The sequence below is a fragment of the Phoenix dactylifera genome, chromosome 1 (genome assembly GCF_051530095.1).
Source record: "Phoenix dactylifera cultivar Ajwa chromosome 1, Ajwa_hap1_PhDact_Kaust_v1.1, whole genome shotgun sequence".
Taxonomy (NCBI): domain Eukaryota; kingdom Viridiplantae; phylum Streptophyta; class Magnoliopsida; order Arecales; family Arecaceae; genus Phoenix; species Phoenix dactylifera.
In genome coordinates this window covers 48,883,595-48,904,006 of record NC_143190.1, presented here as the reverse complement: position 1 = coordinate 48,904,006, position 20,412 = coordinate 48,883,595, and the positions used below count along the sequence as shown (strand labels likewise).

At 43.6% G+C, this 20,412-nt stretch overlaps 4 protein-coding genes across 4 annotated transcripts; 3 read left to right on the top strand and 1 right to left on the bottom strand.

Annotated features, from left to right (window-relative positions):
• Nucleotides 1–1,711: 1,711 nt before the first annotated feature.
• LOC120110498 (scopoletin glucosyltransferase-like) lies at nt 1,712–4,397 on the top strand. Its single transcript, XM_089924940.1, has one exon. The coding sequence runs from the start codon at nt 2,544–2,546 to the stop codon at nt 3,999–4,001; it is 1,458 nt and encodes a 485-aa protein (XP_089781066.1). The 5' UTR covers nt 1,712–2,543; the 3' UTR covers nt 4,002–4,397.
• Nucleotides 4,398–7,113: 2,716 nt separating this feature from the next.
• LOC120110632 (putative UDP-glucosyl transferase 73B6) lies at nt 7,114–10,107 on the top strand. Its single transcript, XM_039126208.3, has one exon. The coding sequence runs from the start codon at nt 8,497–8,499 to the stop codon at nt 9,949–9,951; it is 1,455 nt and encodes a 484-aa protein (XP_038982136.1). The 5' UTR covers nt 7,114–8,496; the 3' UTR covers nt 9,952–10,107.
• A 769-nt stretch (nt 10,108–10,876) lies between these two features.
• LOC149768718 (uncharacterized) lies at nt 10,877–11,551 on the bottom strand. Its single transcript, XM_089925995.1, has one exon. The coding sequence runs from the start codon at nt 11,549–11,551 to the stop codon at nt 10,877–10,879; it is 675 nt and encodes a 224-aa protein (XP_089782121.1).
• Nucleotides 11,552–12,608: 1,057 nt separating this feature from the next.
• On the top strand, nt 12,609–16,606 carry LOC120110500 (scopoletin glucosyltransferase-like). The gene has a single exon (XM_039125610.3). The coding sequence runs from the start codon at nt 14,989–14,991 to the stop codon at nt 16,462–16,464; it is 1,476 nt and encodes a 491-aa protein (XP_038981538.1). The 5' UTR covers nt 12,609–14,988; the 3' UTR covers nt 16,465–16,606.
• The last annotated feature ends 3,806 nt before the right edge of the window (nt 16,607–20,412 follow it).

Genomic DNA, 20,412 nt, shown 5'->3' with positions numbered 1-20,412 from the left:
AAGGTCTGTGTTGGAGATTCGAGCAACCGGAGGGAGCAGGGGAGAAGCCATGGTACAAAAGGAGAAACGCCATTGCTGGCTTTAGTGGCAAAGGCGAAACATACCCTCTACTTTTCATACCAGATGGGGCAAACTAACAAACACAGAAAGGGCTCGTTTGGTTCGCGGGAAAAGAAGGGGGGAAAGTGTGGTCAACGGGAAAGTAATGAGATGCCTCTTGTTTGGTTGGAGTTTTCAAAGGAGAGAGAAGGAAAAGTTGTATTCCCATGGGAATGTGATTCCCACATTTCATGGGAAAGTCTTTCCCATGAGAAACATGGGAAAGTTACTTTCCCATGAGGCGGGAATCACTTCATTTTTACTTTTTCCCAAAAAGTCCCTTCAGTATTAAAGAAGCATTAAAGAGGCATTAAAAACCTAATTTTTATTAAGGGCATAATAGGAATTATATATAACTTTCCTAGGAAAGTGGATGGCCAACCAAACATAAGCACCTTGGAAATTTGTCACTTTCCCATGGTCAACCAAACATGCCAAAAATACTTTCCTAGGCATTCTCTTCCTAGGAATTTGTTTCCCAGGAATCATATTCATAGGAAGGAAAATGCTTCCCGCGAACCAAACGAGCCCAGAGAGAGCAAACTACAAAGGAAGAGAAACTAAAATTTTTTTTGTTAACTTTGGCCCTGTTGTACAAATGAGAATCAACAAGTATTTATTGTAGTTGCTTTACAAGCGATAAGAACAAGTATAGGATAAACATCTAAAAGACATCCCTCAACAACTAGATAAAGATAAGAAACAATGAAAAACTTAATTTACTAAATAAACTTAATCCCAAAGGATAAAAACAAACTAAAAAATCTGGACTAACTTCAATAATATGTAGCTGCAACTTCTAGTGCATGTTAAGTAAATTGGCTGAGAAACATGCTAATCAGATTCACATTCCAATCAAAGGGCTGGTGAAGATTTTTGTTGATAATGTTTCAGCTATTGATTTAACAAAGAATCTAGTTATGCATGGAAGAAGTAAGCACATAGATACACGATTCTGCTTCCTTCCAGATCAAGTAAATAAAAATCAAGTCCATCTAGTTTATTGCAAGTTCGAGAATTAGGTTGCATATATTCTTATCAAACCTTTGAAATTTGACTCATTCATCAAGCCTAAGTTCATAATCAGAATGGCAGGATTGACTGAATCTATATTAAAGAAAGTTAGAGATGGTATTGAGTTGGGTATGAATAGGGGCGGCTTAATATATTTGGGGGCCTAAGGCGAATTCAGTGAATGGAGCCTTTTTTTTAATAATAAAAAAATTTAATAAGTATAAAATACTTAAAAAAACGATATGAAAATAGATAGCAGTCAAGTATACCATTTCAATAAACATGTATGAATCTAACTAAGATAGACTAGAAGCCTCTTCTTCTTAATATAATTTTTAATAAAAGCATAGAAAAGTAATTACTTTAAAAGTAGGCCCATGAAACTGATTAAATAACTGAGATAAGGCTCGGCAATACTGTTTACCATGTCAAGCAATGGCAGAATTGGAAAAGGTTATCCCATGGCACTTCATGGTCAAGGTAAAGGAAAGAATTTGTCTAGGGAGGGACCTCTCTATAAGCAAAAGTAGGGGCATTATGGAAAATTCACTCCATGTAATTAATAAAAGTCACATCCCACCATCTCCCTTTCAAGTGAGTGCCAAGCAACAACTGCAACATCACAGCACGGCAGCCATTCAACCCTCTCCCTCCTTTTCTCTCTCTACCACCCAGGAGGGGAGAAGAAACAGAGAGGAGAAGATTAAAAGAGAAGTCCATCTCCAATCCCCCTATCTTTCTTCCTGATGGCCCAGCTGGATCAGGAGTAATGTGAGGGAAGGCAAACCAAGACCAACACCAAAAACAGAAGGCAGATAGAGTGGGGCATTATCCATACCCGCTCTACATTTGCCTTGGGGAGGTGGGGCAGATAGAGTTAAAAATTATAAAAAGGTAAAATCTGCCTTATTTAAATTTGGTCGGCCGGGCATCCGATGGAGAGCAGGAAATTACCATCCCTAAATGGGATGTTAGAAGTCTATCCAGATTTTCGGTTAATCTTTATTTTTAAGATTAAGATTAGTTAGGTGATTAAATCTACAGTCATTTCTTATCTTTTTTTTAGTTGATAAAATATGTTTGATTTGATTGACAAGATTTTTTTTATGTTTATCTTTTGGCCGTTCTTATCATTTGTTGAGCCACTACTATAAATATTTATTAATTTTTATTTGTACGGTATAATTAAAGTTAATAATATTTTTTAGTTTTCTCTTCTTTACAGCTGTTTTCTCTCTCTTTATGTTTGCGGGTTTGCCCACCGATAGCGACATGACCAGACAGGCCAACCACCCAGCTAAAACAAATAAGCTAGCTGACGTCATTGCTTCGCGAAGCCGAGCAAAATAAAAAGAGAGGACCATAGTTCCATCCTAATTAAAATCTTGCAAATAAAAAGAAGCTCTTCTCTAGTCCCTGGTTAGATTTCCATGGATCTCCACATCTTCTTCTTGCCATTTCTTGCCCCGGGCCATATGATTCCCATGATCGACCTTGCTAGGCTCTTCGCTGACCGTGGAGCCAAGGCCACCATCATCACAACCACTGCAAATGTCCCCCTCATCCAACCGACCATAGACCTCGCCAACAATTCTCTCCAACACCAAATCCAGCTCCTTGCCATTCCCTTCCCCTATTCAGAATCAGGCATCCTTGAAGGCCATGAAAACATTACCGCCTTCTCCAACCCAGACCTCACCCCTGAATTCTATGCGGCCATCTGCATGCTCGAGGCTCCCTTTAGGCAGCTTGCCAATGACCACCACCCCGACTGCATCATATCCGACGTCTTCTACCCGTGGTCGGCCAGCCTCGCCCTTGAGCTCGGCATACCAAGGCTTCTCCTCCACATTACGAGCTTCTTCTCTATCATCCTCGTCGGTGCCATCGGTCGTCTCAAGCCCCACGAGAGCGTCGCTAGCGACGAGCAGCCCTTTGTTGTGCCGGAGATTCCCCATCGGATTGAGATGACACGGTCGCAGCTCCCGGGCTTCATTATAGGAACCCCACTTAGCGACTTCTATAAACAGTTGGGTGACTCCCATCGCTCGACTTATGGCACGATAGTAAATAGCTTCCATGAGATGGAGCACGACTATGTCGATCAACTTAAGGAGAGAGGCGACATGAAACTGTGGCAAGTCGGCCCGGTGTCGCTACGCAATCAGAACCTGCATGATAAACTAGTGAGAGGACACAAGGCCTCCGCGGACTGCGACCGCTGCTTGAGTTGGCTGGATACTAAGAAGCCGAGATCGGTTCTCTACATCTGTTTTGGGAGCTTAGGTCGATTCACCCGCACTCAGCTTTGCGAGATTGCTTCGGGCCTCGAGGCTTCGGCGCACCCGTTCATTTGGGTGGTGAGATATGGCGGTGAACCGTCGGAATGGCTGCCGGAGGGGTTTGAGGAGAGGGTGATATGTAGAGGGAGAGGATTGATCATAAGTGGATGGGCACCTCAGCTACTTATATTGAACCATGAAGTCGTCGGGGGATTTGTGACGCACTGTGGCTGGAACTCCTGCATGGAAGGTGCGAGCGCCGGATTGCCGATGATCACTTGGCCGCTCTTTGGCGAGCAATTCTTCAATGAGAAGCTGATTGTGGATGTTCTCAGGATCGGGATTGCGATCGGGGCGAAGGTATGCCGTAGCAAGGAGGAAGAGAGGATGATGGTGAGGAGGGAGGAGATAAGGAGGGCGGTAAATGAGTTGATGGGAAGCGGAGAGGAAGCGGATGGGAGGAGAGAGAGAGCAAGGGAGGTAGGGAAGATGGCAAGGAGAGCTGTGGAGGAGGGGGGTGGTTCTTATAATGAATTGAGCAGTTTGATAGAGGATTTGCTTAGTCTTAAAGCTGGTAAGATCCAGTCTGCTAAGGCTGGAGAATGATCCAACTTCAGTGTTCATTGGCTTGGGCGAAGAGCTGCAATAAATTTGGTGCCTTGAATGTAATTTTTGGGTGTAGCGCAGGTTTAGAGTGGTCTGATCATCTCTAATCCATAACGTATTTTTGTTTGGGAATAAAGTTGAAGGTCGCACATCTCATCACTGCTCAGTTCCCTTTCCTCTGCTGAAACTGGTAATGGTCAAAACTTTTTTTTTTCTCTACAATTTTATTCATGTGTTGGCATGTTAGTTTTTTTTTCTTCCTTGACGTGGAAAATAATGAGTCAAATTTTGGTTGACAGATAACTTATCTGTAAAGAAATAAGCTTTGTAGGTTGGGAAATTGGTGAAATTGGTGTTCTTATTAAATGGTGAAATTGGTGTTCGTATTCTCTTAAATCTTTTAGTTTTCAATTTACAAAAAATTTATGCTAACTTCTAAATCTACAAAATTTTAGCTCGACCCGGCTCAGCGGTTTTCCTGAGTCGCCCTAGACCAATGCCTGAGTCGGCTCCATCGTCGGCCTATTGGTCCTTTGGGGGAGATTGCCGCCATGCCAGCTTCTGCCACCCGTCAAAGTCCAACGGCGAGCCAAAAGAGCTCGAACGGTTAGGGAGGACTGCAGCCAAGAGGATAATGACTTCTGAGTTGACTCGGCCATCTTTCTCGGCCACGATGGCCCCTTTAGGATAAAATCGGGAGCCCATGGCTAGCAAATAAGGCTTTTGGAGGAGGATGCTTGGATGCAAAAGTTTTCAAAGCATTTATTTGGATTTGGAATTCTCACTCCAATCCACAAACTGGCACGAAACACAAACACAACGTAAACCCAATCATGCATGCGTTGGCTGTGGAACCAAAGTCAAACCCATTGAAACTTTTGGGTTAGGTTTGGTTTTGAGGTTAACCTATGGTGTAGTCCAATGACTGTCTCCTCTCATAAAGTTAAAAATAAAAAAATAAAAAGATAAAACCAGAGTAGTCTGCCAAAAGTCTTGACAGGACTCTGGTGGAGGCCTCTTGAAAAAAAAAAAAAAAAAAGAAAAAAGAAAAAAAAAGGTGATATCCTACCTGTGAGGCAAAAAGAGGGGTTTCCATTGGGTGCCGCGGGGCATGGCCAGTAGAAAAGAACCAGGTCAATCATCGCATGATTTTGGCGAAGCATGATAGGATAACTAAAAACCATATCACATATGATCTAATCCTGATATATCAGGGCAACCCCTTCGGTTCAGTTCTTTTTATCGGTTACAGTATGGTTTAAGGAGAGAACTTAGCATTATGCTCCTGGACGATCCCTTTGGTTACTCAGAATTCAGCCCTTCCCGGGAGGCACCGGCAGATGTTTATAGTGAAGCGACTGATTCCATCCTCATAATTTCCATGTTTCGAATTCCAAGATGGTCCACTCTTCCCCTGGCCTAGAGCCTCGGTCCGCCAATAAGCAAGATGACCGCTCTGTTTCTTTTCTCGTGCATTTGTTTTGAATTTGGAATACCGATAAAGGGGCCAGTAACCCAGGAGCAGAGCACCTGGACTCTGTCCTGGATGTATCTATTCCAGGACTATGTAATGTAAGGCGACCGCCGTAAAATAAAATAAAATAAAACCCGAGAATTCCAGCACACAAGCGCCTACTCTGGAGTCCGAAAGCAGCATGGTCTATGATGAGGTGCGGAACCGAATGCATAGCTTGCCGTTTAATTTTTCTTCTCTTTAGAGACAAAACAGGGGGACATTGTCTCAAGCCAAGTGCCTGTCCAATAGCTACACGTCTACTTGTTCATAAACTTTTTGAAGAAAATTGCATTCATGTTTCTAATATTGAAGTTAGTTCATTTTTTTAGTTTATCTTTATCTTTTGAGATTAAGTTCATTGTCTTGGACAAAGTCGATCCAATTGATGGATATGTTTATCTTTTAGTCGTTCTTATCACTTGTAAAGTAACTATTATATATGTTTGTTGAATCTCATTTATAATACAGTGGGGCCAATGTTAGTAAAAGCTTTTTTGTTTAGTTTTTCCTCCTTCGTAATTTGCTATCTTTTTTGTTTGTTATCAAATGGTAGTTTAGTAGAAATATTGCATAGATATCATCCATTCTTTTTCTCATGTCTCATCCATTCATCCTCTCCCTCATCCTTCTTTTCTTCCCCAGCAATCATTCCTCCAATCCATCCTTCAAACCAAACAAGTGAGTTAATGTTGTGGAGGTTGGAGTTACTAAACTTCGGGAGTATCCAACTGACACCCAGCGACAAGCCTACCGGGAGAACAAGGATCGAAAGGCATTATTCTTCATTCATCAGGTAGTATTTGGGAAGATCTTTGGGGCAATTATAGAAAAGCAAACATGGGATATTTAGAACGATTTTATAAACGAGTCGAGAAGGCCAAAAAAGTGACAGTTCAAACTTTGAGAATTAAACTATTTGTGCCAATGTATCTCCGAGTATTAGCCTTGACAATTCAAACGAGAGCAAATGGATGAAAGCCCTTTACCATATTTCAAATGTATCTCATTTTCGTGGTTAACAATCGAGATACATAGGATGGATAATCCCTTCTTTTCATCCATCTATCCTTCCAATCTCATTCATCCTTCCTCTCGTGAATCCAACCAAACACAATGTAAGAATTTCTAGATAACCAAAGAAAACCTTCATCTGGATACTCCAACAATCAAAATTTTTTCCATCTAATATGAGAAAAGATGGTTGAATTCAGCCGTTAGGTGCTGCAAATTGGACTCGATTGGCTGCGAGAAGCAGAGATAGAAGCTGGTGGAGAAGGAAACGCTAGCGATAGAGAAGACACTAGTCTCCAAAAGCCAACGATGGAAGAGGGCCGCTATTGAAGATGTGGCGGATCCCATCGAAGATATAGCAGATCTTGATAATCTGAGTATCGCTCGTGAGGCTAAGGGTTGGGCGAAAGCAGAGGTCCGCTTTGAAGATCCGAGCAATCAAAGGAGCTATGATGTAGAAGGGGAAACATCCCTACTAGCTCTGGTGGCAAAGGGAAAACACGCTCTAGTGATGGTAGAAGGGGAGTTGCTCTAATACCAGTTTGATGGAGCAAACTAACAAACACAAAGAGAGCAAACTACAAAGAATGAGAAACTAAATAATTTTTATTAACTTTGGCCATGTTGTACAAATGAGAATCAACAAGTATTTATTGTACTTGCTTTACAAGTGATAAGAACAAGTATAAGATGAACATCTAAAAGACATACCTCATCAACTAGATAAACATAAAACATAATGATAAACTTAATCTACTAAACAGACTTAATCCCAAAGGATAAAAATAAACTTGAAATCTGAACTAACTTCAATAATATGTGGCGGCAACTTCTAGTTATGCAATCAGATTCACATGCCAATCAAAAGGGCTGGTGAAGATTTTTGTTTATAATGTTTGAGCTATTGATTTAATAAAGAATCCAGTTATGCATGGAAGAAGTAAGCACATAGATATACGGTTCCACTTCCTCTGAGATCAAGTGAATAAAAATCAAGTCCAACTAGTTTATTACAAGTCAGAGAACCAGGTTGCATATATTCTTACCAAGCTTTTGAAGTTTGACTCATTCATCAAGCCTAAGTACGTGATGGGAATCATAAGATTGACTGAATGTGGATTAAAGGTGATTAGAGATGGCAGTGGGTTGGGTATGGGTTGGATAGGCCATTACTCATACTCGCTTCAGAGCGAAGGGTTGGGATTTAGAGACTCGGAGCAAGGAAGGACAGGTAGAATTAAAAATTACAAAATGGGTAAAATCTGCCTCATTCAAATTTGCTCGAGCTGGGTAGCGACGGGGCATAATAAGTTGTCATCTGTATGTGGGCTATTGAAGTTTATCCAGATTTTCGGTTTATCTTTGAGATTAAGATTAGGTAGTTGATTAAGTCTATAGTCATTTCTTATCTTTACCTAGTTGATAAAATCTATCTGAGTGATGAGGTCTATTTTTGGTTGTTCTTAGCAACTATATAAATAATTATCGATTCTCATTTATACAGTATGGTTAAAGTTAATAATATTGTTTAGTTTTTTATTCTTTACAGTAGTTTTCTCTCTCTTTATGTTGGTCATCTACAGCCTGTAGCATGACAGATATGACCAGAGCCGATGGCATGCATGCCACGTTAGATAAGACAGAAAGATATGGCGGAGCCACCGAGATGTCCTAGAAAACAACGAAGCTAGCTGACGTCATTGCTTAGAGAAGGGAAAGCGAGTGCCGTGAAGGTAAACGAGAGGGCCAAAGCTCCATCCCAGCTTTTCCACGCCACTGGCATTTGGCCTACATCTGGTCCGAAGAGTTGCCTCGACGCCGGCCTACCATTTCTGTTCTTTGAATAATCGTAAAGGACAGAAGACTTCGGAAGAATATATAATCCACCTCCCCGACTTTGCTAATTGGAACCTAACTAAAATATTGCAAATAAAAAGAAGCACTTCTCTAATCTCTGGTTAGATTCCCATGGATGTCCACATCTTCTTCTTGCCATTTCTTGCCCCGGGCCACATGATTCCCATGATCGACCTTGCTAGGCTCTTAGCTGATCGTGGAGCCAAGGCCACCATCATCACCACCACTGCAAACGTCCCCCTCATCCAACCGACCATAGACCTCAGCAACGACTCTCGCCACCACCAAATCCAGCTCCTTGCCATTCCCTTCCCCTACTCAGAATCCGGCGTCCTTGAAGGCCATGAAAACCTTACCGCCTTGCCCAACCCAGAAATCCCCCCTGAATTCCATGCGGCCATGTGCATGCTCGAGGCCCCCTTCAGGCAGCTTGCCAAAGACCACCACCCCGACTGCATCATATCCGACATCTTCTACCCGTGGTCGGCCAGCCTCGCCCATGAGCTCGGCATACCAAGGCTTGAATTCCACGGCACGAGCTTCTTCACCATCATCCTCGCCGGTGCCATCGGTCGTCTCAAACCCCATGAGAGCGTCGCTAGCGACGAGCAGCCCTTTGTTGTGCCGGAGATTCCCCATCGGATTGAGATGACACGGTCGCAGCTCCCTGCCTTCATCATAGAAACCCCAAGCGACCTCCACAAACAGTTGGGTGACTCCCATCGCTCGAGCTATGGCACGATAATGAATAGCTTCTACGAGATGGAGCACGACTATGTCGATCAACTTAAGGAGAGAGGCGACATGAAACTGTGGCATGTCGGCCCGGTGTCGCTACGCAATCAGGACCAGCATGATAAACTAGTGAGAGGAGACAAGGCCTCCGCGGACTGCGACCGCTGCTTGAGTTGGTTGGATACTAAGAAGCCGAGATCGGTTCTCTACATCTGTTTTGGGAGCTTAGGTCGATTCACCCGCACTCAGCTTTGCGAGATTGCTTCGGGCCTCGAGGCTTCGGAGCACCCGTTCATTTGGGTGGTGAGATATGGCGGTGAACCTTCGGAATGGATGCCGGAAGGGTTTGAGGAGAGGGTGATATGTAGAGGGAGAGGATTGATCATAAGTGGATGGGCACCTCAGCTGCTTATATTGAACCATGAAGCCGTCGGGGGATTTGTGACGCACTGTGGCTGGAACTCCTGCATGGAAGGTGCGAGCGCCGGGTTGCCGATGATCACTTGGCCGCTCTTTGCCGAGCAATTCTTCAATGAGAAGCTGATGGTGGATGTTCTCAGGATCGGAATTGCGATCGGAGTGAAGGTATGCCGTAGCAAGGAGGAGGAGAGGATGATGGTGAGGAGGGAGGAGATAAGGAGGGCGGTAAATGAGTTGATGGGAAGCGGAGAGGAAGCGGATGGGAGGAGAGAGAGAGCAAGGGAGGTAGGGAAGATGGCAAGGAGGGCTGTGGAGGAGGGGGGTTCTTCTTATAATGAATTGAGCAGTTTGATAGAGAATTTGCTTACTCTTAAAGCTGGTAAGATCCAGTCTGGTAAGAATGGAGAGTGATCCTACTTCAGTGTTCATTGGGTTGGGCGAACAGCTACAATAGATTTGGTGCCTTGAATATAAATTTTGGGTGTAGCGCAGGTTTAGAGTGGTCTGATCCTCTCTAATTCATAACGTATTTTTGTTTGGGAATAAAGTTGAAGGTCGCACGTCTCATCACTGCTCAGTTCCCTTTTTTTTTTTTTTTTTTTTTTTTTTTTTTTTTTTTTTTTTTTTGGCTAATACGGGTGGATCATACCTATCGGGTACGGATACACCCAATAAAGTCAAAAAATAGGATACCTCGGAGTGCCAAAGGCAACTCCCCATCTCCAGTCCACATAGTGTCTCCGGAATGGCGAGCTGCAAATGCAGCCACCCAATCCGCAGCCCCATTGGCTTCACGGTAAATATGCTTGGCCTGAAAGGCCCCTCCATCCCTCCCCATAGCCCATATATCACGAAGCAGAGGGTGGTCACTACCATCACCCTTAGGACCCTCACGGATCCAACTGATAACGGTGGCAGAATCACCCTCTAGGGTGATAGACCTAGCCTGTAACACGCACCGGGCATGTCGAAGGCCTGCCCAGGCAGCGCTCAGCTCCGCACTCGGAACCGAGGTATCAAATAGGTGACTGCCCCCAGCGGCTACAACCCTAGCAAAAGGGTCCCGAATGACGAAACCCGCACCTCCCCTCGTGCCACCATCCAAGACTGACCCGTCAAAGTTGACCTTGAGGAAACTCGGGGGTGGGGGCTCCCAGGTGAAAAACACCGTGTGAGATGCTGCCGAAGCATGGTGGGGGCCCCAGATGTCCCGAGCTGTCAAGGTCCCTCCGGTGGTGGAGGCATAACACATCTCTGCCGCCTGACTACGGGCCCTCTCGACCACAAATCTCGGCGACATACAACGTTCACCAAATATACGAGCATTCCTGGCCAACTAGATCTGGTAGGCAGTGCAGCTCACTCGAGTCACCTCCTGACGAAGAGCCGGGGACTCCGAGGCCTGGCGCATGGCCTGTAAGAACTGATTCCTACAGATCCATACCGGCTGCGGGACCCCTGCCAGACACCAAGTGTCCCTCGCCCTAGAGCACCGAAACAAGGCATGGTCGACCGTCTCGGCCACACCGCAAACCCCACACTCAAGGGGGATCCTCAATCCTCGTCCACCAAGTACTGCTCTCGTTGGAAGACGGTCCCAGACCACCTGCCAGAGGAACAGCGCAACCCTCGGGAGGAGGCCCAATCGCAAGATCCAGGCGCAATCAGGACCAGGTTCGTACTCCCGCCTAAGAATGCGAGAAAGGACGCTCATCCTGACTCTGGGACTGGTCGAGAGATTCCACACACGTACGTCTGGTCCACCGCTCTGTGGCAGAGGGAGGGAGCGAACCCGCTCCGCCAGATGCTCCCCGAAGAAGCGGGCTAATCGAATCTCGTCCCAATCAGCCTCCCCGGGAATCATAAGATCACAGACCCGTAAACCCTCCCCAGCCTCAACACTAACAGTAGTCGGCCAGCGGCACAGGGGGAGACCATCAACCCATGAGTCCCTGGTCACGTCGATGCTGCGGCCATCACCTATCAGCCATCGAGTGTGATCCGACACCATGGGCACGTATCTCGCAATCTCACGCCATAGAAAAGAACATCCCCGCCCTCCTCGAAACTGGTAATTGTCAAAACTTATTTTTTCTCTATAATTTTATTCATGTGGTGGCATGCTAATTTTTTTTTTCTTCTTTGAGGTGGAAAATTATGACTCAAATTTTTGTGGACATATAACTTATCTAAAGAAATAAGCTTTGTAGGTTCGGAAATTATTTTTGTTAGCTATTTGACAGGCCATGATTTAGACTTTGTATGTAGGATGTGTTCATATTAAATGGTGAAATTAGTGTTCCTATTCTCTTGAAACTTTTAGTTTCCAATTTACAATATTTTATGCTAACTTCTAAACCGGTATCCTGCCGTCTACCTGATGGCTGGGATTATGTGAATAGGAAGCAAACCAGGCACATAGACTTTTTTATCAGTATGGTTCGATAACGAGTGAATCATTCAATCGGGCATTGACCCAAATAATGGTCATGTTTACAACTGTAACATGTTTCCTGGATAAAATTGGCAATAATGGTAAGGATATATTGTGATAATAAAGATCACAATTATTTAGATGGATTAAAGCATGTCACCGTCTACTTTCAAGTCCAAAACAAAATCCTTCTCCTTCTCATTGCCATGGTCTAAGGACTTTTGCATAGCATTTTTATTTTCCTCCTTTTGGGGACAAAACAAGGGACACCTAACTCACTTGGTGCTCCTCAGGCCGATCCAAGTCTACATGCTCGTAAAACTCAAAGAAGATGCTTTCATTTTTCTAAAACTCAGCGCACTTATACATCTTATCCAAAAATAAATAAAATAAAAGGACCAGGAAGGTTACGAGATTTTTATTTTTAAAACTGTTCAACGATACATATGGAACGATACGAAGGGCATTAAGATATGACCGACCTTTTTTTTTTGGCTACAATATGACCGACCCTTCGAGGTGTCTTGGAAACCGCACAAGTTTGCGGACATCGACGCAAAAGTGGAGGTAGACGATTGGCCAAAGTCTCATCTCTATTTTTCCACGCCAATCTCGTAATTATCTGGCGTTTCTTTTTTTTTCGTAAAGAATTAGATGGGGACTGCTCCAAACTCGTAAGTAAACTCTCTCATGTGCCGTCATCCCGGGGAGAAATTTCTCGAGGCGAGCCTTTCCTTGTCTGGATTTCTAATAGTCACGGTATAGCCAACAAAATCATTCGAGCTAGATTGCAGGTATGCCTTTTTTTTGAGTACTAGATTAGAGTCCCATAACGTCATTAAGTAACTCAAGGATATCCCTAAAAAGCCACTCGGCTGGTGTGGTGTGTTTTCTTTGCTCTCTTTGAATTGCTATTGTCATATCAAATTATGTTTCTTCTCCAACGAGGCTCAGCTTATTTGGCAGCATGGCGTTCAGGGTAGAGTTTGGGATCGGTAATTTATATGCTTCCAGTGCAGCTTAATTTGATCGCACCCAATCACACAAATTAATTTTAACTCAAGGTTATTAACTGCCGAGATGGGTCGATAATACGAGCAAATGTTGTTGTTTAGTTTCTGGACTTTGCGGGCCAACAAGCTACGGCCTGTCGCCAACAATCACAATCTTCTCTTGTTCCATTCTTTTCACGGACTGCATCCTCTCAGCTGTCTTCGAAACAGACAGGCTTTTGGACGTCACTGCTGAAGCAAGAGAGAAAAGGAAGGCCAAAGAGAGAAGAGAACGAAGTCGCAATTTTTTTTGTCCGAGATTAAATGAGAGGAGGAAAAGGAAGGGAAGCAAACGAGAGAACAAATTATCATCCCAAATTTTCCACGCCAATTTGACAATTGGCCAAGGAAGAGCCCTGCCCCTTGTCATTTTATATGCAAAAAGGATCAAATTTTTAAATCTCACATTTAATAACTTTATATTGAATATTTAAATACAGATATACTTGCATATATTCAAGTCTGGAAATTTTAGGAAGAGTTAGATCTTGTGGGATTTGGGCTGGCGACCATGTGTGCTCGGTCGCTCAGCACGGCCGTGCCGCATCTGTTGGATCAAATCTTGGCATAATGATGCTTGGGATAGAAGGTTTTGAGCCGGGATGCATTCTCGTTGTATATCTGTACAGAGAAGTAAAATTAAGATAGTATTTTTCACGAATATCAATGATATAAATCAACCAGGATGAACTTCTTAAATGATGCAATCAAATTTAGTCGGCCTTTTCATAAAATCAAATAGATTGCCACAAGGGTGCCATATTTTAGGAGCCTCAAACTATGTGATTGAATAAATCCTTCTCTATCTATTAGGAGTTGACGGCTCCTTCCCTTTCTTTAATCTCCGATTTATATTTTTATATAGAAATCTCTGATCAACGATAGAACAAGATCCATTTTGCATCATATCTAACTTATTTCTTAGTTCGGACCGAAAAAGTAATGTCATTCGATTATTATCAAACTGACTGCAATCTTTTTCTGTCCGTAAAAATTCCACCATAACAAAATACTATTGAGAGTTTTTAGTGCATACGGCCGCACTTATATTAACCATATAGATGAGAAAGCTAGAACTTATAAAAAATCATATATGTTGCTATTTCCATATCAGCTGAAAAACTGCCACATGATACAGGTAACCATCAGATTTATTATATTAGATTTACAATCAAGTTATATTAGATTGTATTTGAGATTTATTTTATGAATCTACCATATCTTTTGGGTAAATCAAATGGAGAATAATGTGCAAACAAACCATAAAAATATGTATAAAGGAATGGCTCAATTATACTGTAACTATATTATGCAAAAAAAAAAATAGTAATTAAATATTGTGTAAACATCACGAACAACCTATTTCACGAAATATTGTTATTGACGATTATATAAGAATTATAATCAACAACCCCAATTAACAAATAATTATAAAATAATTATTTAACAAGAAGTAAGATTACTAGATTCCGAAAGGTAAACACCATGAATAATCCATCTCATCGACAATCATGTATTTTTGAAATGAAAACAGGAGATTCCAATTAACTTGTCGTCCTACTTCATAATATTGTTTTCTGATACCATATTTTGATTGATCGGTCGTTTATTCGTCAACACGTGGCGTTGTATGTGCTTCTGGAATCACGGTTCAAGAGTCGCGGCTGGAAATTAGACGGAACTAATCGAGTAATTGGAACCGGAGGTTAGAGGGTTACGTCAAACTTATCTTCCATCGTCCCGTCAAAAAGAAAAAAGAAAAAAAGAGGCCTTTCGTAAGCAATGACGAAGGAGCCACTGCAAGTCAGCATTTGCAGGTCATAATGAACTCCAGAGCCGAAGACCTCTTCCATCGATTCTACTGGATATTAGAAACCTCTCCCCATTTTACCTGATCTCTGGAACAGGGCAAAAAAAATTTCCCCTTCCTCGATAGTGTTTGCCATCTCCCGGAGCTTCACCATGGGCTCAGCCACTCGAGACCTCCACATCCTTTTCTTCCCCTTCTCGGCCCCAGGCCACATTATCCCCATCGTCGACTTGGCCAAGCTCTTCGCCTCCCGCGGCGTCAAAACCAGCATCCTCACCACCCCGGGCAACGCCCCCTCCATCCAACTCTCCATCGACCAAGCCAATGACTCCTCCACCCTCCGCCACCCCATCGCCCTCTACCTCCTCCCCTTCCCCTCCGCCGAGGCCGGCCTCCCCACTGGTTGCGAGAACGCGAGCTCCCTCACCTTCGCCAATCTCGACATGCGGGCCAAATTCGTCGGGGCATTCGAGCTCCTCCGTCAGCCTTTCGCCCGAGTCCTTAGAGAGTTACTCCCCAACGCCGTCGTAACCGACTCCTTCCTTCCCTGGACCCAAGACGTCGCCGCAGAGCTTGACGTGCCGCGCCTCGTGTTCCACGGCACCAGCCTCTTCTCCCTCTGCGCCTCCCACAGCATAGACCGCTTCAAAGTCCTCGAGTCCGTCCCGCCGGGCAGCGCCCAGTCCTTAGTCCTTCCCGGCCTCCCCCACCGGATCGAGATGCAGAGATCCCAATTCCGGGACTCAAGCAAGATGCCCGGATTTACGGTGTTTTTCGACCGGATCAGGATTTCCGAGGAGCGGAGCTATGGCGTCGTGGCCAATAGCTACTACGAGCTAGAGCCGGATTACGCCGAACATTATAGAAAGGTGGTAGGTAGAAGGGTGTGGAACGTCGGCCCGGTGTCACTCTGCAACAGAAATGAGATCGAGAAGTCTCGGAGGGGAGATGAGACTTCCATCGGTTGCAGCCAGTGTTTGAGCTGGTTGAACACCAAGAAGCCGGGCTCGGTGGTCTACATTTGTTTTGGGAGCATGTACAAATTACCCATAGCTCAAATCAGAGAGATTGCTTTGGGTCTCGAGGCCTCGGACGCACCGTTTATTTTGGTGGTGAGAGATGTCCGCGGAAATGACTCGGACTGGCTGCCAGAAGGGTTCGAGGAGGAAGTGGTGGGAAGGGGGAAGGGACTGATAATAAGAGGATGGGCGCCGCAGCTACTTATATTGAATCATGAGGCTGTGGGGGGATTTGTGACGCACTGCGGCTGGAATTCTTGCTTGGAGGGTGTGAGCGCCGGGGTGCCGATGATCACTTGGCCGATGTTCGCCGAGCAGTTTCTTAACGAGAGGTTGATAGTGGATGTGTTGAAGGTTGGGGTTGGGGTCGGGGTGAAGGAGTACGTAGATATTGGTGCGGAAAGGAGGGTGGTGGCGGGGGAGGAGATAAGGAGGGCGGTGGGGAGGGTTATGGACGGGGGAGAAGAGGCGGAGGAGATGAGGAGGAGAGCGAGGGAGCTCGCGGAGATGGGAAGGAGGGCAGTGGAGGAGGGTGGATCATCTTATGCCGACGCTGGGGAGCTTATCCAGGAGTTGATTGGGAGGAGGAAGACAACTGGGACAGAATAAATGCGTCGAGTTCTGAGGAGCGAGTCTTGTTTTGTTTGCCACCTTCTCAAATTGTGCAAACTACATTCATCAGTCGGTTTGTAATGGCAACGGTACTCAGTGTGGCATTTTAGCTAGAAAATAATTTGTGTTCCAAAGAAAATAGTTCTATATTCCGTAAGCGTGCGTAGAAATTTCTGGATCCATCACACTATCACACAATTGTACCTTGCCGGGTCATCACCTTAGAAGCAGGTGAGACTTGCGCCTGCACACAAACTTTCACGGTGGTTCCCGACAAATGCATTCTTGAGGTCAGCCTTCGATGTCTGGATTTTCAATAGTCCCAGTATATCGAACAAAATCATTTGAGTTAGATTGCAGGTATGCCTTTTTTTTTTCCCTTGAGTACTAGATTAGAGATCTGCCCCATGACGTCATTAAGTAACTCGAGGATATCGTTAAAACGCCACTCAGCTGGTGTGGTGTATTTTCTTTGCTCTCTTTGAATTGCTATCATCATATCAAATTATGTTTCTTCTCGAACGAGGCTGAGCTTGTTAGGCAGCATGGCGTCCAGGGTACATTTTGTGATTAGTATTCATATGCTTCAAGCGCAGCTTAATTTGATCGCACCCAATCTCACAAAATAATTTTAGCACAAGACTATAAACTGTCCAGATGGGTGGACGTGGTATGCTAGAATGTATAAAATAAATTTCCTTAATGATGTTAAAACTTGCAAACTAGATTTCTGCAAGTATTGTGTTCTTAGAAAATAGAACATGATTCAATTCATGACTGCCACACATAAGACAGAGAATATTCTTGACTATGTTCGTATAGATATTTGGGAATTAGTCAGAGTAGTATCACGGGGTGGATATACGTATTTCGTAACTTTTATTGATGATTTCTCGAGAAAGATTTGGGTGTACTTTATATAGCACAAGTCAGAAATGTTTGCCAAGTTCAAGTTGTGGAAAGCTGAAGTAGAAAACCAAACATGAAGAAAGATCAAATGTCTCTGATCAGATGCAGTGAATACACAGATTCAAAGTTCATAGAGTTTTGTGAGAAGGGGTTGGAAAGAACTTCTGGGCAGAGGCAGTGAATATGGCATGCTTCTTAATTAACAAGTCACCTAGGACGACACTAGATGGCCGGTAAGGTTGCAGAGGAGGTGTGGACAGGTAATAAGGTAGACTACTCAGATTTGAGAGTGTTTGAATGTCCAACCTACATACATATTTTTAGTGAGGAGAGGTCAAAGCTAGACCCAAAGTCTAGACAGTGTATTTTTCTGGAGTATCAGAAAGGGGTGAAAGGGTACAAGTTTTAGAATCCGAAAACAAACAAGGTGGTGATCAGCATATATGTGGCCAAGAATATTCTTGGGATGGAGAATCGCAGGGATAGAGATTCCAGAAAATTGTAGTTATCTCAGGGTAGTTATATACAGAAGGTGTTGGAGAGGTTCAGCATGGGTAATGCGAAGCCAGTGAGCACATCTTTAGCAAATCACTTCAGATTGTCTACCTCATAGTGCTCGAAGACAGAGAAAGAAATTGAAGACATGTCAATGGTTCTATGTGCTAATGCAGTGGAATGTCTGATGTATGCTATGGTTTATACTAGGCTGGATTTGGCGCATTCAGTTAGCGCAGCAAGTAAGTTTATGATGAATCCAGGAAGACAACATTGGGATGCAGTCAAGTGGATTTTCAGATTCTTAAAGGGGTATTAAAGATTATGGTATAATGTTTGTCAGACAACAGGATGATCTTTCAGTCGTGGGGTATGTTGATGCAGATTATGCAGGAGACTTGGATGACAGGAGGTCAACTACAGGTTATGTATTCACTTTTGTAGGAGAGCCTATCAGTTGGAGGTCCATAGTTCAGTCTCTAGTTGCACTATCTATGACTGAGTCAGAGTATATGGTAATAGCTGAGGCTGCTAAAGAAGCATTGTGGCTAACAAAATTAGTCAAGGAGCTGGTTGTTCAGCAATTCAGAGTTCCATTGCATTGTGACAGTCAGAGTGCGATCTATTTCGTGAAAAACCGGATGTATCATATGAGAATCAAGCACATAGATGTGAGGTATCACAAGATCAAGGAATTGGTTTGGTGTAGAACCAAGTCCGGGAAGGCAGACTTCAGTGGATACGATGTACTCACGTTGCAATTTTAAATCTGGAACAGAAGAAGAGGGAGAAGAGAAGGAGGAAGAGGAAGAGAAGAAGGAGAAGAGAAGGAGAAAGAGAGGAGGAGGAGACGTGGGGAAGAAAATTGTTAATCTTTCATTAAGCCCTAATCATGAAAAGAGGTCCCTATATATAGGGCCAAAATACACAATTTGCATAAATCCCCTTACATAGAAATAAATCCTAATAAATCCACAAATAACACAAATAACCCACAAATAAGCCTTAAAATGCAAATAAGCCCAGAAATAAAATAATAAAATAAATATGCAAATAAACGGGTCTAACTCAATCCGGAGGCTCAGGATCATCAGGATGAAGGGCTCTGATGTCCCCATCAACTCCTCCTGGGTGAGAAAAACTCGACCCCGTCGAGTATAGGTCTGGCCGGCTGTTGTACTGCTCCAAAAGATCGGGGTCAATGCGCTGCAACTGTGCTCTGAAAATCCACGTCACATCAGACTTTAGTCGACCTTTCCACCGAACAAGGTAACGTTGGTAACCACCGTTCCTGCTTGAAATAACCTGCTCATCCAATATATGTTCTATTTGTTCTCTGCGTGCATGAAATTTGGGAGGTGGTGGCTCAACAGCAGGTAATAGGTCAGGGTGTCCAACATGGGCAGGTATATCAATAAAGGAGTCAGAAGGCAGGAATATTATCTTTTTGTATGGGACTAAATCTTCAATATTAAATATCGTACTAATCCCATAGTCATCAGAAAGATCCACAACATATGCATTCGAACTGGTTGTCTTTAAGATTTTGAATGGTTCTGCACTACAAGTTTGCAATTTCTTAAACGTTTACGAAGAAAGTCATTCAAACCTAATTCTTATCATGACGTAATCTCTTTCATTTAACCCATTATAACGTCTGGTTAAATCAGCAAGGAATTTATATTTTAAGTTATTAAAGTGACTGCAATTGCTGATTTCTTGATGCAATGAATGTGGATATGATGCAATTGATTGTGCAGACTCAAAGACTCTATACTGATGAGACATGAAAAATAGGTTTATAGGTTGCCTAGGTTTGTAATCATACACCACTTCAAACGGATTTATGCCTATGGACTTATGAACCGAACTATTATATGCAAACTCAACTGTCGGTAATATTAAATCCCAGGTCCCAGCATATGCATTTGGGTTGAGCCTATAATGTTGAAGGTTGGGCAGAAATACTCCGAAAACTAGATCAATTGCGTGTTGGATATCACGCATCGGAGAAAGTGCATCCGGAAGATCATCAGGGACTACATCATTAAACTCCTCTAGAAGGGAAACTACTATAGGGGAATGTTCAAGATTGGACTCCACATGGGTATCTTTAGCTACAAGTGCCAGTTCAGGTGACTGGCTCTCAATATCTGTCACTATCTCTTCCACAGTAGTGATGTGAAATGACTTGGTTGTACTTAGATCAATAGTCTCCCTTTGGGAATCATTTTGGACAAAATCTAATTCTATAGGTTCGTCTTCAAAGTCTTCTTCATAGTCTTCTATATTTGGTTCATAGATTTCTTTGACATATTCGACCTCTTGGCTCCTAGCTTCTGGTTCAGTACTCAGGTAGGTCCTAATGGAACATTGGGATGCTATGTGGTCGAATTGTTGACATCTTGAGCATTGGGTTTGGTGCCCAAGAAAATGGGGAAGGATAACAGGTGGCGCAACCAAACCGATTTTAGGTTGGGCTGCAACAGGGGTTGGCGGTGTAGGGGTCCTAGAATTTTGCATGAGTTCACGGATCTCTTG